Here is a 12115-nt window from a genome sequence, read left to right as displayed (position 1 = left end):
TCCATTTATGGCACCGCCGTCTGGGACATATTAATTTTCAGTATGTTAAAAGGCAACCTGAATTATCAGAAGGGTGCAAAATGAACAAATGTACTAAGTATTTGGATTGTACTGCATGCAAAAGGGCGAAGGTTCATAGATGCAGCTATCCCAGTTCAGATAGGAAATCTGACAAAGTATTCCAACTTGTGCATATGGACCTATGTGGCCCAATGCCTGTTGCTAGCATGGGAGGTTCGAGGTATGCACTGTGTCTCTCGGATGACAAAACAAAGGTTACATGGTTTTTTCCTCTCAAAACAAAAGCAGATACTGCAGAAACAGTTAAAAATTGGGTTCATGCAGTAGAACTTGAATTCGGTACTAGAGTACTTGCTTTTCAGACAGACAGAGGGTCAGAATTTACCGGGTCTGTGTTGCAGAATTTCTTTAAGAAAAAGGGAATTAAGCATCGTCTGTCTACACCTTATTCCCCCCAAGAAGGAGGCGTGGCCGAACGTAAAAACAGGGTTCTGCAAGAGTTGGCAAACTCTATGTTGTTTGATGCTAAACTCCCTCAAAGTTACTGGGCGGAAGCCTGGCAGGCGGCTACTCATATTCTGAACCGAGTATATAATTCGGTAATTGCCACTACCCCATATTTTGCTTTATATGGGAAGAAGCCCAAAATTAATTACTTTCGGGTGTTTGGATGTCCAGCCTATGTACTTATCCCAAAAGCGTTAAGGAAAAAGGGAGGTCCAAGGGCTAGGAAACTCATCTTTTGTGGGTACGAACCACACGCCAAATCTTGGAGGTTCGTGAACCCAAATGGGGATACTACAAGAGTGGTCCTCAGTAGGAGCGCTGAATTTTGTGAGCAATCCGGATGGACTCACTTACATGCTAACCCTGACATTTTGAGAGATGATTTAGGCATTTATGCTGAGAATGAATTTCCAGAGAGTAGTGAGCCAGAAGAGGATGGTGCACATGGTTCAGATGCAGATTCTGACCAGGCACAAGGTTCTTCTCCTAAGGTAGAAAAGCCAAAATCTAGAGGTGTTCCAACATCGCCAGTCAGTAGGCCTAGCAGACAGCAAAAGCGAAGTAGGTCACCTGCAACACCAAGCCCAAGGGAGGTATCTAAACGGAGGTCTTTATCCCTAGGGGCGCGTCCAGGTATAAAGTCTGAGACAGATTCTGACAGCCAACGGTCAGAGGGGGCACAAGAGGAACAATTGCGCAGGTCAAATCGTGCCACAAAGGGCAAGCCGCCAGAGCGGTTTAAGGTGACAAGTGTATACGTAAATATGGCACAGTGTGAGCCAGATAGCTATATGGATGTACAACAGCTTCCAAGCTCAGAAGCCGTTAAGTGGCAGGAAGCAATGGAAAAAGAGATGGCTTCAATGAAGTCTCTCGGTGTGTTTACAAGTACAGTGCTTCCGAAAGGGCAACAAGCTGTAGGTTGTCAATGGGTATATCGTTTAAAGCCCACAACTACTGAAGAGTTGCAATATAAAGCCCGGCTAGTTGCAAAAGGGTTTTCGCAGCGCAAAGGTGTTCACTATTCTCAAATCTATGCCCCAACTTCAAGATCAGAGTCATTAAGAATGCTTTTAGCCTCTTCAGCTAAGAAGGGAAATAAGCTGTTTCATTTTGATGTCAATGTGGCTTATTTAAATGCAGACTTACAGGAGGAAGTCTATATGACACCACCACCAGGTTTTGAAGGAGACAAGCCAAACCAGGTCTGGCGCCTACACAAATCCATTTATGGGTTGAAACAGTCCGCCCGTAATTGGAATTCCTGCTTAAACGATGCTCTAGAGAGCATGGGGTTCAGAAAGAGCGCAGCAGATGCGTGTCTTTAAAAGGCTCGGGATGTGAACAAGAAGCAGTTTTGATATTCGTTGACGATTTATTATACAGTGGAAAGGATGATAAACTTGCACAACAATTTGCCACAAAGCTTGGAGAAAGGTTTCAGATAAAATCACTAGGCAATGTATCTGTTTATCTAGGAGTTAAAATTCAGCAAGATGAAAATGGGAACTATTGGCTCAGCCAAGAAGCTAAGATCCAGCAGTTGCTGGAAAGGTTTAAAATGGACAACTGTGCTGGTGTTAAAACCCCAATGGAATTAAGTTACACAAAGGATGCTCAAGCCGAGCAACAGGCAGAGTTCTCTAATCCCGGGGTTTACCAGTCAGCGATAGGCAGTCTACTCCACATTGCACAGTGGACTCGGCCCGATATAACATATGCTGTCAACATGCTGTGTAGACAAGCTGAAAAACCATCAATGCATGCTTGGCAAGGAGTAAAAAGAGTTTTAAGGTATCTCCAAACTACCAAAAGGTTTCGCTTAAAACTATCATCAGAGGGCAGCACACAACTTGAATGTTGGGCCGACAGCAGTTGGGCAGATGCTGGACCAGATAGAAAATCAGTGTCAGGAATGGCGATAAAATTTGGAAATGCACTAATTGGTTGGAGATCAAGAAAGCAATCACTTATAGCTTTAAGTTCAACTGAATCTGAGTTTAATGCATTATCAGATATATGTAGAGAACTGGAATTTTATAAGCAACTGGTACAAGAATTGTTTGGAGAATGTTCCCTACCTATCAGAGTGTGGGAAGACAATCAACCTTGTATTAAACTAGCTAAATCAGGTCAATTCAAGGCACACACAAAACACTTGGATATCCGTTATCAAAATGTATGCCAAAGTGTAAAACAAGGTTTAATTGAACTAAAGTATTGTCCAAGCCAAGAAAATCTCGCAGACGGTTTTACGAAAGCTTTGGGTCCGCAATCTCATAAATGTTTCTGTTCAGGTTTAAATTTGAATTAAGGTTGGTACAGCTCAGTGTTACGAGCGAGAGGGGGTGTTGCTATCAAAGGGTTAAAGGGTAGCAGAAACGCTCTAATCACTGAGCAGCTGGAGGTCATTAGGCTTCCAGGAACATGAGTTTGTATAAATAGTCTCCTGTGTGTTTGTTCTTCCCTTTTCTCCCCCTTTTTGGGCGTGTTTGCTGAGATGTGTGGTTCTTCGCCAGGGTTGTTTTTGTTTTGTAAATAAACCTTATCTTTGAGTTACAAACCGCATGCTCCAAGACTCCTCTTTGAAAAGATACTGCCTCTCCTGCCCTTCTTCAACTGCTGTGCGAAATACTCTGCTGTAGTGGGACTTGTGACGATGGAAGCGCACTGGGCATTTACATTAAACTAATTAAAGTTTAATGGGACAGTCCTATTCCTACTGAAGGAAAAATACAAGATACTGTGTGCCTGTATAAGCTTTTCTAAGGATTTCAAATTGTGGAGGAAACATTAGGAACGTCAGATAAAGCCAAAGCTCCAGAGTTAAGTTTAGAACTGAAGCAATAGCACAACTGCAGATATTGACAAAATGCTGAGATGGGTAACTTTAATTCCAATTTTTAATTCTCAAAAGGTTTAAAAGTACTACCACTATCCTTTGGGACAAAGACTCAATATTCCACTAGAACCAGGTATCCCATGTTATCACATATATTTTAAACCGTTCTTTATAATCATCATCTGTGATAATTTCTGGGTTACCAAAAGTGAATCTCGATGTGAACCAAGTTTAAAAATCACAAAACCTAGTGAGGGTCTCAAGTTCTTTCATATCTCATGTGCTCTAGATCTGAATGTTAAAACAGATGTGTTATAAGCGTGCTTCATTTCGGTTGGATTGTGCCCCATATGTTATGCCAGAAAACCTTGAAAGGGATGTTTGTATTAGCAAATGAGCTTTATCATAAACTTTCTCCCTATCTTGTGGTTTTAAAACAGCACTATCTGCTTTCTATTGAGAATTTTCCCTGGAATAGTCTACTGCTGTGAAAATGGCCAGGATCTCATAAAGTCAGCATTCTGATTTGATGAGCTCAAGTAGGAGAGATTACTATTTAAACAATAATCTTCGCTGTCCAGTGAAGTTGCAAGGGGAATAATCAAAGAACACAAAACACAGAAGGATATTATCTTAATTGTAAGATTAGCTGATATATTTCCCTAGTGGGAGATCTCTTTCAAAAGAATAGCATTTTCTTAAAGGTAACTTAAGAGACTGACTCTAACTCAGTAAGCTTAATTCAGCCAAAAACATCAGACTTCTGGTCAGCACAGGTCCTGGAAAATTGCACTTTCTGATTCCACTAAAGTGTTGCCCTTACTAGAAAGTGAGTAGTCCTGCCAAAGATGAAACCATTTTCTCATACCCCCAACACCTTCCAAACATATATTTGCTGACTTGGCAGAAGGTGGAAAGTTCACGGTTATTGAATTCATCTGTGCTAATACTTGGTCCTTCCTTTCTGCTCTCTAGTAATCAGAACCACTAGTAACACCAAGCAGTGAAAGATACAAGAGAACACCTTTCCTTAACCTTGGGTATACTTCTTTAATTCCATATAAGAAAATATGGCCCAGTTCAAACATTTGCTTACTCCACTCGTGAGGAAGTTCACAGAAGAGCTCCATCAGCTCACTATGACACACATGGGGCTCCAAATTAGGATGAATGAATTTTGCAAAATCTGTGTGGGCAAGTTGTGGAACAGAGCAATAATCTTAATTAAAGTACGAAAGTTATTTTCCTCTTGGCACTACTGAAGCACAGAACTAGTAAAATGTAATGGGAATGTACGGTAAGTGGGTTTCAACTGCATCTTGAAATAAGCCTCTTCTTCACGAAAGTGTAATTCAGATACAGAAACATGATTTTCCACATTAATTCTTTACTCTTTATTGTATTGCACAAAGTATTAAAACAATGCAGGGACATCACTATATTCCCTGATGTACCATCTTCTGCAGCACAGTCTCCTTTGAGCTTCCCTCTAAAATCATAAAAGAACCCATTGCAAAATTTCAAAGATTTGTGTGTCAATGTCAGTAACTGAAAGGAACAAAGCTAAAGGATCAAATACGTATTTTTCATAAATGCACACAAATATACAGTTTATACAATGGCTCTCAAAGCAACAGCTCATTGGTGCAATTGTGTGTGTGTGTAGAATCTGATGTGAATGTGCATAAAAACAGATTTCAGCTCATGAAATAATGCAGTGAGTGTAATTCATCTCTTTAAAAATTGGATTGTCTAAGATTGAATATGTATTGGCATAAGAGCTTACATAAGGGGCTCCAGTAACTTCAATGGCACCAGTTTGTATTGGCTACATATATTTCCCATAACAGTTGAACAGAAGAAAGCCATTCCCATTTGAACACAGAGCTATGCATTAACACTCAACAATAACAGTGCAGCCAGAATGAAAAACATTGCTAATAAAAAAAAACCCTACTATCATTCTGGGAAAGAGTTACATATTAAGTAATGCTGAACTAATTAACATTTAACCTTCACTTCATAAATCTTCTGCCTGGCACACACAGGGTCCTTGAGAACCAAAGGGTTCCTGAAAATGAATTAATTGTCCTAACTTGCAGAATCAATCCAAATATTATGTTGACGACAACTCTTGGTTCTTAGAAAACAGTTTCATTGACTGAAAATTGTGTTGTTAAAATACCTCCTCTTGTTATCTGACATTTGCCATGTTAAAAAAATCATGGAAATTAAGTAAAAAAATAGTTTAAAGTCATTTGTTTTAGAAAAATTGTCTACTGCAAAGGGAGTTGGTTTTGTATATAAACACGCAAATCACAATCCATCTAAAGTTAAGCACACTTAAATCCCATTCATCCTCAAAAGGTGCACCCAATGCTTTACTGAGAAGTAAGGCTCACTGAGTTCAATGAGGCTTATTCCCAAAGAAGTGTGTGGAGGATTACAGCCTCAATTGCTTAACCTTAGCTGGATGGCGCCTGTACATTTCAGTTGTGTTTGTATGAATGACTGAGGCAAAAAAGCAGCAAGTTCTATGTTTTGTTTTTGTCCATTACGTTGAGCACTTCATCCAAAAGTGATGGCCCGAGGTCAAGTTGCAAAGAAAGAAGAGGCTCTGCCAGATCTGAAAGGGAGTCTTCTGATTTAGGCTGAGTCTTGGTTAGATCACATGAAAGATGGCCATTGTCAAATAACTCCTCTGTTTGCCATTCAGCGTATTGCTCCGAAAGGCTGGATGAATGACTGTCTCTCCCATTAGTATAATGCGATGTTGGGACGTTCCGCTCCCATGTGATGTCATCTTTGTATATTTTCCCATTCTCCAAGTGTTTGCTCTTCCCCTGCAACTTTTCTTCCATTACGGGCTCGCAGCTATGCCTGGGATTCCTTAAAGGCCCCAAAGAGTCCTGCTTTGAATTAAACGTCACCGGTGACAACAAGGGCAGCATGAGGGCTTGAGAACCACCAATGGCAGGAAGTGATATGGCATTTTTGAGGACCGGAGAAGGCGTTTCGGCAAACACAGAGTCAGAGGTGCTGTTTGCCCTGAGGAACTCATTGTGGCCTTCGCACTGGCTGGCTGTCTCTCCCTCGTTCCCAGGTAAAAGCTCATAATTCCCTTGCAGGAAGGAGATGTCTCCAAAAACATCGTGCTGTCCTTCTTTCCCGATATGAATTGTGTGGCGAAAATCACCGAGAGGTGGGCTGATCATATCAGGAGACAAAATGTCCCTCAGCTTGAATTTCTTCCCTTTCTTATTGTTGCCGGCTTTCAGGTAGATGGGTGTCTTGGCTGGCATCTTTTCGCAGTGTTTGAGCAGCGGCAAGGGGGATTTTTGGTAGAAAGGAAGGAATAAAAATAGTCAGCAAGTCTGAGTAGCTCTTCTCCAGCAAATCCTTCTTGTTATCTATGCCATATTATTGACTCTGGCATTGGTTATAAACAGGCATTCACACGCCACCGCTGCTGCCTTCCCCGCCTTCCAAAATTCTGTGCCCCAGAATGTCAGTGTAAGCTTCCCTCCTCAAAGTGACACTTCGCTAGGCTTGCAAGAATGCTCACTTTCCTCCAGGACTTCAGCAACCTGCATGAGAAATAAAAGAGGTTATTATTAACTTGCTCTTCATGGTTCATTCAATCTGATATTTGCACAAAAAACCAAAAAACAAAGCAGCAACATAATTAATAGCACTCTTGACAGCTCCAGCATGGAGATTAGCTGTATGAAGTTGCTTCCCTTCATTAAGCAGGATAAAAGGATTCCTCTAACGAGAGGCTAACCCACCTTTTCCCTGACTTTGTACATTTTGAAAGCCAGAACTCCTTAGACGTGGTTGCCAAATCCAACTCTCTTAATAAACTTACTATATTGGTTTCTCTTGGTTTTCTTATTTTGTCAATCATCTTCCATCTTAGTGCCAGGCAAAGCCCACACCTTTGAGCATTCCAGAGGCGCTTCTAAACATCTGTACCAAAAAGTTCTTTCCTCACAAAAAACAGAGGTTTATAAACATAGCTTTGTGGGCCTTTGAAACTGAAGCTGGAATATCTTTGTATGTGTAGTTTGGAAGATCAAAGCTGAAATTGTTTTAACAGATGCCTACAAATTTTAGGGTTTATCTGGGCAATCAGTTCAAAGAATGCCCTTCCTTGCCCCTCAGTTTCAGTTGCATAATATGACAAGGGTTGATTCACAGGCTAAATAGTATGATATCCAGGCTACTCATAATGGATTGGGGTTGGAATGACCTCGCTGCAATGACTAGGCTACTGCCACATTTATTTGCCTTTTAAACTGTAGGGGGTTATTGTTTTTGTTTGTTATTATGTTATGTATTTTTGTGTTTTTTATATTGTAAACTGCCCTGTGATGCTTGGATGAATGGTGGTTTGGAATTTAATAAATAAATGATGATGATAATATTTTTTTAAGGCTATATTGTATATACACTTGTGCATCCCAGGTGAAAAGCAGGGACCTGCATAGGTGTACAAATTGTAGTCTCAGTTTTCAGTGCATCGAAACACATAAACAGTTCCATATGGATATACAGAAAGAATAAATATAACGTAACAGCAATATATTTTAAACTTCCTTGTTTCAATATATAGGTCAATTTACTACAGGCTTCCTCAAACTCAGCCCTCCAGATGTTTTTTGGCCTACAACTCCCATGATCCCTAGCTAGCAGGACCAGTGGTCAGGGATGATGGGAATTGTAGTCTCAAAACATCTGGAGGGCTGAGGTTGAGGAAGCCTGATTTACTATATAAAAGCCATCATATTTAAATACTTGTTGCATGAATAATCATAGTTAGGAGGAGAAAAAAAGATAATGGGAAGTACAGTACCTTCCACCATGCAACCTGAATTTACCAGTATGTGATCCCACCCGAAAAAAGTGTCAACCTTAAAAGCTGCGCCAGTTTCTCAGAAGCAAGATATTTTCTCTGGTAGTTTTACTTTACACAGGAAATCAGCCTTTAATTTGCTATTTCATATTAGGATTTCTATTTCTTTCTTTCTTACATTTATATCCCGCCTTTCCTCTGATGAGCTCAAGGTGGCATATATGGTTTTCTTGCTCCCCATTTTATCATTACAACAACCCAGTGTGAGAGTCAGTGTGGTGTAGTGGTTAAGAGCAGTAGATTCGTAATCTGGGGAACCGGGTTCGCGTCTCCACTCCTCCACATGCAGCTGCTGAGTGACCTTGGGCTAGTCACAGTTCTCTGAAGTCTCTCAGCCCCACTCACCTCACAGAGTGTTTGTTGTGGGGGAGGAAAAGAAAGGAGATTGTTAGCCACTTTGAGACTCCTTCGGGTAGTGATAAAGTAGGATATCAAATCCAAACTCTTCCAAACCCTATGAGGTAGGTTAGGCTGAAACTGTAATTGACCCAAACTCACCAAGTTCTAGTCCAACACTCTTACTACTCTTACTACTACATCACACTGGCTAATTTTGGCTGTTCTTTTTTTTTAAGATGCTTCCTATCATGATTATTTTATTTTATTTTAAGATGGTGAAAGCATGAAGTGATAAGAGCTATATCACTTGCTAGTGTTATTATAGACACTATTCAATGTTTCAATTAATTTACCAAATAAAAAGAAAAGACATATGTAGCAAAAAAAAAAAAAAAAAACAATTTACCTTTGATTATCGTTGTAATCCTGTGGAAAATTCTGTAGCTGTGGCAGAGTGTGGTTTCTGGAAAAGAAGAGCGGAGGAGAATGAATGTTGCCTGAAAACACTCTCTTTTATACTTCTGAAATCCCATCATGCCCCTCAACTAGTCATTTATGATTGGGTGGCTCCTGTCGTCGGCTTATCTGTAAACATCCTGCCTGGAATTCTTGAAATGCTCCCTGAAAGAATGTGCATCAAAGTAACTTCATTTGATTGTATTAAAGCACTACCCCCCACTTTGACTGACTTAATCACCCTATAGATTGAATTACTGAGACTTCATACCTCAGTTCAGTAACTTCAAATAATCCTATAATGTCACAAAATGCTCAATGTGGACTTTTGTTTCTGAAACAGAATTTTCAAGCCTAAGGAATTTTGTACATTCCTCGGGGCATATATTTTTCAATATTCTGTTTTCCACCTAACATCTTAGTTCTGTCTAACCTGACAGTAATTTTTTTGGTTTATTTTAAAAAAGTATTTCTGTAATCTTCCTTGTTTGAAGTGTATTCTCCCCTCAGCACCACAGTCATATGATTTATTATTAAATCTGATGTCTTAGCCACAGCCTATGTTGGGAGAAGAAGACATTTTAATCCATCTCTCTACTGAGAGTAGTTAAATGTTGCACAATAAAAATGTTTGCTAAAAGAGATCAGATGTTGCACTGTCAGGCCACTTCACATAGATTTCTGACCATTATGTGAGAGGGGCACCATGAGCTATTTCAGTAGATTTTAATTTGATTTTAGTAAAGATTTTACATTACATCCAACCAACCAGCAAAACACTGTTTGGGGTACAAGGTAAAGCTGAACAAGTCCAGCATTAGCTGTCCTCAAGGCTAGGCACTTGGTGAGTGTCAAGTTTATCACTTTAAAATACTGACTATAAAATTATGACAGCCATTTTAGCTTGCAGAGTTAATAAATTCTTTGAAGAATAAATAAAAAAGGATCAAACAAGATTCATGGCAGGTGGATAATTGTCATAAATTGTATGCAAATTGATCAACTTAATAAAGGTGAAACAGAAGCAAAACACACCTTTATTCTTTTAGTTTGTAGATACAGTACAGAAAAAGCATTTGACTCTATAGAATGGAGGCCTATGCTTTAAAATGTTGAAGAAATCTGCAATTTTGTTGAAGCAATATATACAAAATTGTGGATAGAATTTTGATTAATGGACTCATGCATCCCATAATACAATTGCAAAGATGTGTCAGACAGGAATGCACTTTCTCATCATTATTGTTTAATTTACATTTTGAAATTTTAGCACAACAAATCAGGGACAACAAAAACATGAGATTATCCTACCATGATCCAAATTAAAATTATGCATTATGCAGATGATACAGCATTTACATTGCAAGGATGTATAGATTCAGTTAAATTTCTGAAGAATAAGTTGGAGGAATGTGATAAAGTATCTTCTAGCTATGAAATTAATGCAGAAAAATCAGAAATTACTTATGAATGCTGAAGAACAATATAAAGCTGATACTGAATTTTCAACAGTTTCTAGATACAAGTTAAGAAGCTGTAGATCAGTGATACCCTAACTACCCACCCCACCCCGGACTACTTGAAAATTGTTGATATGGTGTGCTAGATGCTTTATTATTTTTAAGTACATTTTGATTGTTTCCCTTATTTCTTTTATATTATATTTTTTTGTATTCCATGGGATTCATATTGTAATACAATAAAACACAATACAAGAAATAAGAGAAGCAACTAAAATACAACTAACATCAATACATATTTAATGTGATGGATGTGCCATCTCCTGTCTTCAGCCAGAAATCCAGACATGCTGAAGACCTGAATGAGCCACTTGGATTGTGGTTTGGGAACCTACGTTCATAGTACATAGTAATACTGTTTTCAGATGATAAAGCTGCTTGCTGCTTGCTCCAATTCAGTGGTAAAACATGGATTTTCTCTGGGGAAGGCACCGTGACAAAAAATATCCGATCAGAAATTGAGCTTTAAAGCCCTGGCCTGTGCCTAGAAAAGCAGCACAAAAGGATGTCTGAATGAGCCCTTAGATAAAGATAATTTGGAGAAATTTAAGCAGGGTGTGAGAAAGCGTGCCAAGCTACCATTATCATGGCTAGGAAGAATGGTGGTCCTAAAGAGAGAGAAAAATACCTAAATCAGAATTCCCCCCCCTAACCCTACATATAAGGATTATACAAAAATTACACAGCAAAATCCAATCTAAAATTAAAAAGTATATACAGTGGTAAAAAGGTAAAGGTAAAGAGACCCATGACCATTAGGTCCAGTCGTGGCCGACTCTGGGGTTCCAGCGCTCATCTTGCTTTATTGGCCGAGGGAGCCGGCGTACAGCTTCCAGGTCATGTGGCCAGCATGACTAAGCCGCTTCTGGCGAACCAGAGTAGCGTACGGAAACGCCGTTTACCTTCCCGCCGGAGCGGTACCTATTTATCTACTTGCACTTTGATGTGCTTTTGAACTGCTAGGTTGGCAGGAGCAGGGACCAAGCAACGGGAGCTCACCCCATCACAGGGATTCAAACCTCCAACCTTCTGATCGGCAAGTCCTAGGCTCTGTGGTTTAACTCACAGCGCCACCTGCGTCCATATACAGTGGTACCTCGGGTAGCCAATATACAGTGGTACCTCAGGTTAAGTATTTAATTCGTTCTGGAGGTCTGTTCTTAAACTGAAACTGTTCTTAACCAGAAGCACTTTAGCTAATGGGGCCTCCTGCTGCTGCCGTGCCGCCGCTGCACAATTTCTGTTCTCCTCCTGAAGCAAACTTCTTAACCCGAAGTAATATTTCTGGGTTAGCGGAGTCTGTAACCTGAAGCATATGTAACCCGAGGTACCACTGTATTAAGAATATATGGAAGTTCAGATAGGGAGACTACATTATCTGGTGATACTCCCAGATCCATCTGTGTCACTCGAGTCTTAAGTAGCCTCAGTGGCTAGGTGGACCTTTTATGGCTGATTTCACCAACTGCAGCTGTTTTTGGACAGGAATAGCCTGGCCATAGTGATTCATGCATT

At 39.9% G+C, this 12115-nt stretch overlaps 1 protein-coding gene across 3 annotated transcripts in view; it reads right to left on the bottom strand.

Moving 5' to 3' along the window:
• Positions 1-4740: 4740 nt before the first annotated feature.
• The window catches only part of CDC42EP3 (CDC42 effector protein 3), an 83173-nt gene continuing 75798 nt past the window's right edge, over positions 4741-12115 (bottom strand). For all 3 annotated transcript variants that reach the window (XM_083732800.1, XM_083732799.1, XM_083732801.1), the window contains 2 exons: positions 9031-9087; positions 4741-6957 (listed from right to left, as the gene is read on the bottom strand). In XM_083732800.1, coding sequence (XP_083588926.1) covers positions 5905-6672 — 768 coding nt within the window. In that variant the 5' untranslated portion in view covers positions 6673-6957; positions 9031-9087 and the 3' untranslated portion in view covers positions 4741-5904. The remainder of the gene's footprint in view (positions 6958-9030; positions 9088-12115) is intronic.

Source organism: Podarcis gaigeae (assembly GCF_964106915.1).
Source record: "Podarcis gaigeae genome assembly, chromosome: 3".
NCBI classification, from domain to species: domain Eukaryota; kingdom Metazoa; phylum Chordata; class Lepidosauria; order Squamata; family Lacertidae; genus Podarcis; species Podarcis gaigeae.
The sequence above is the reverse complement of the archived record's forward strand: the minus strand, read 5'-3'. Positions and strand labels throughout refer to the sequence as shown.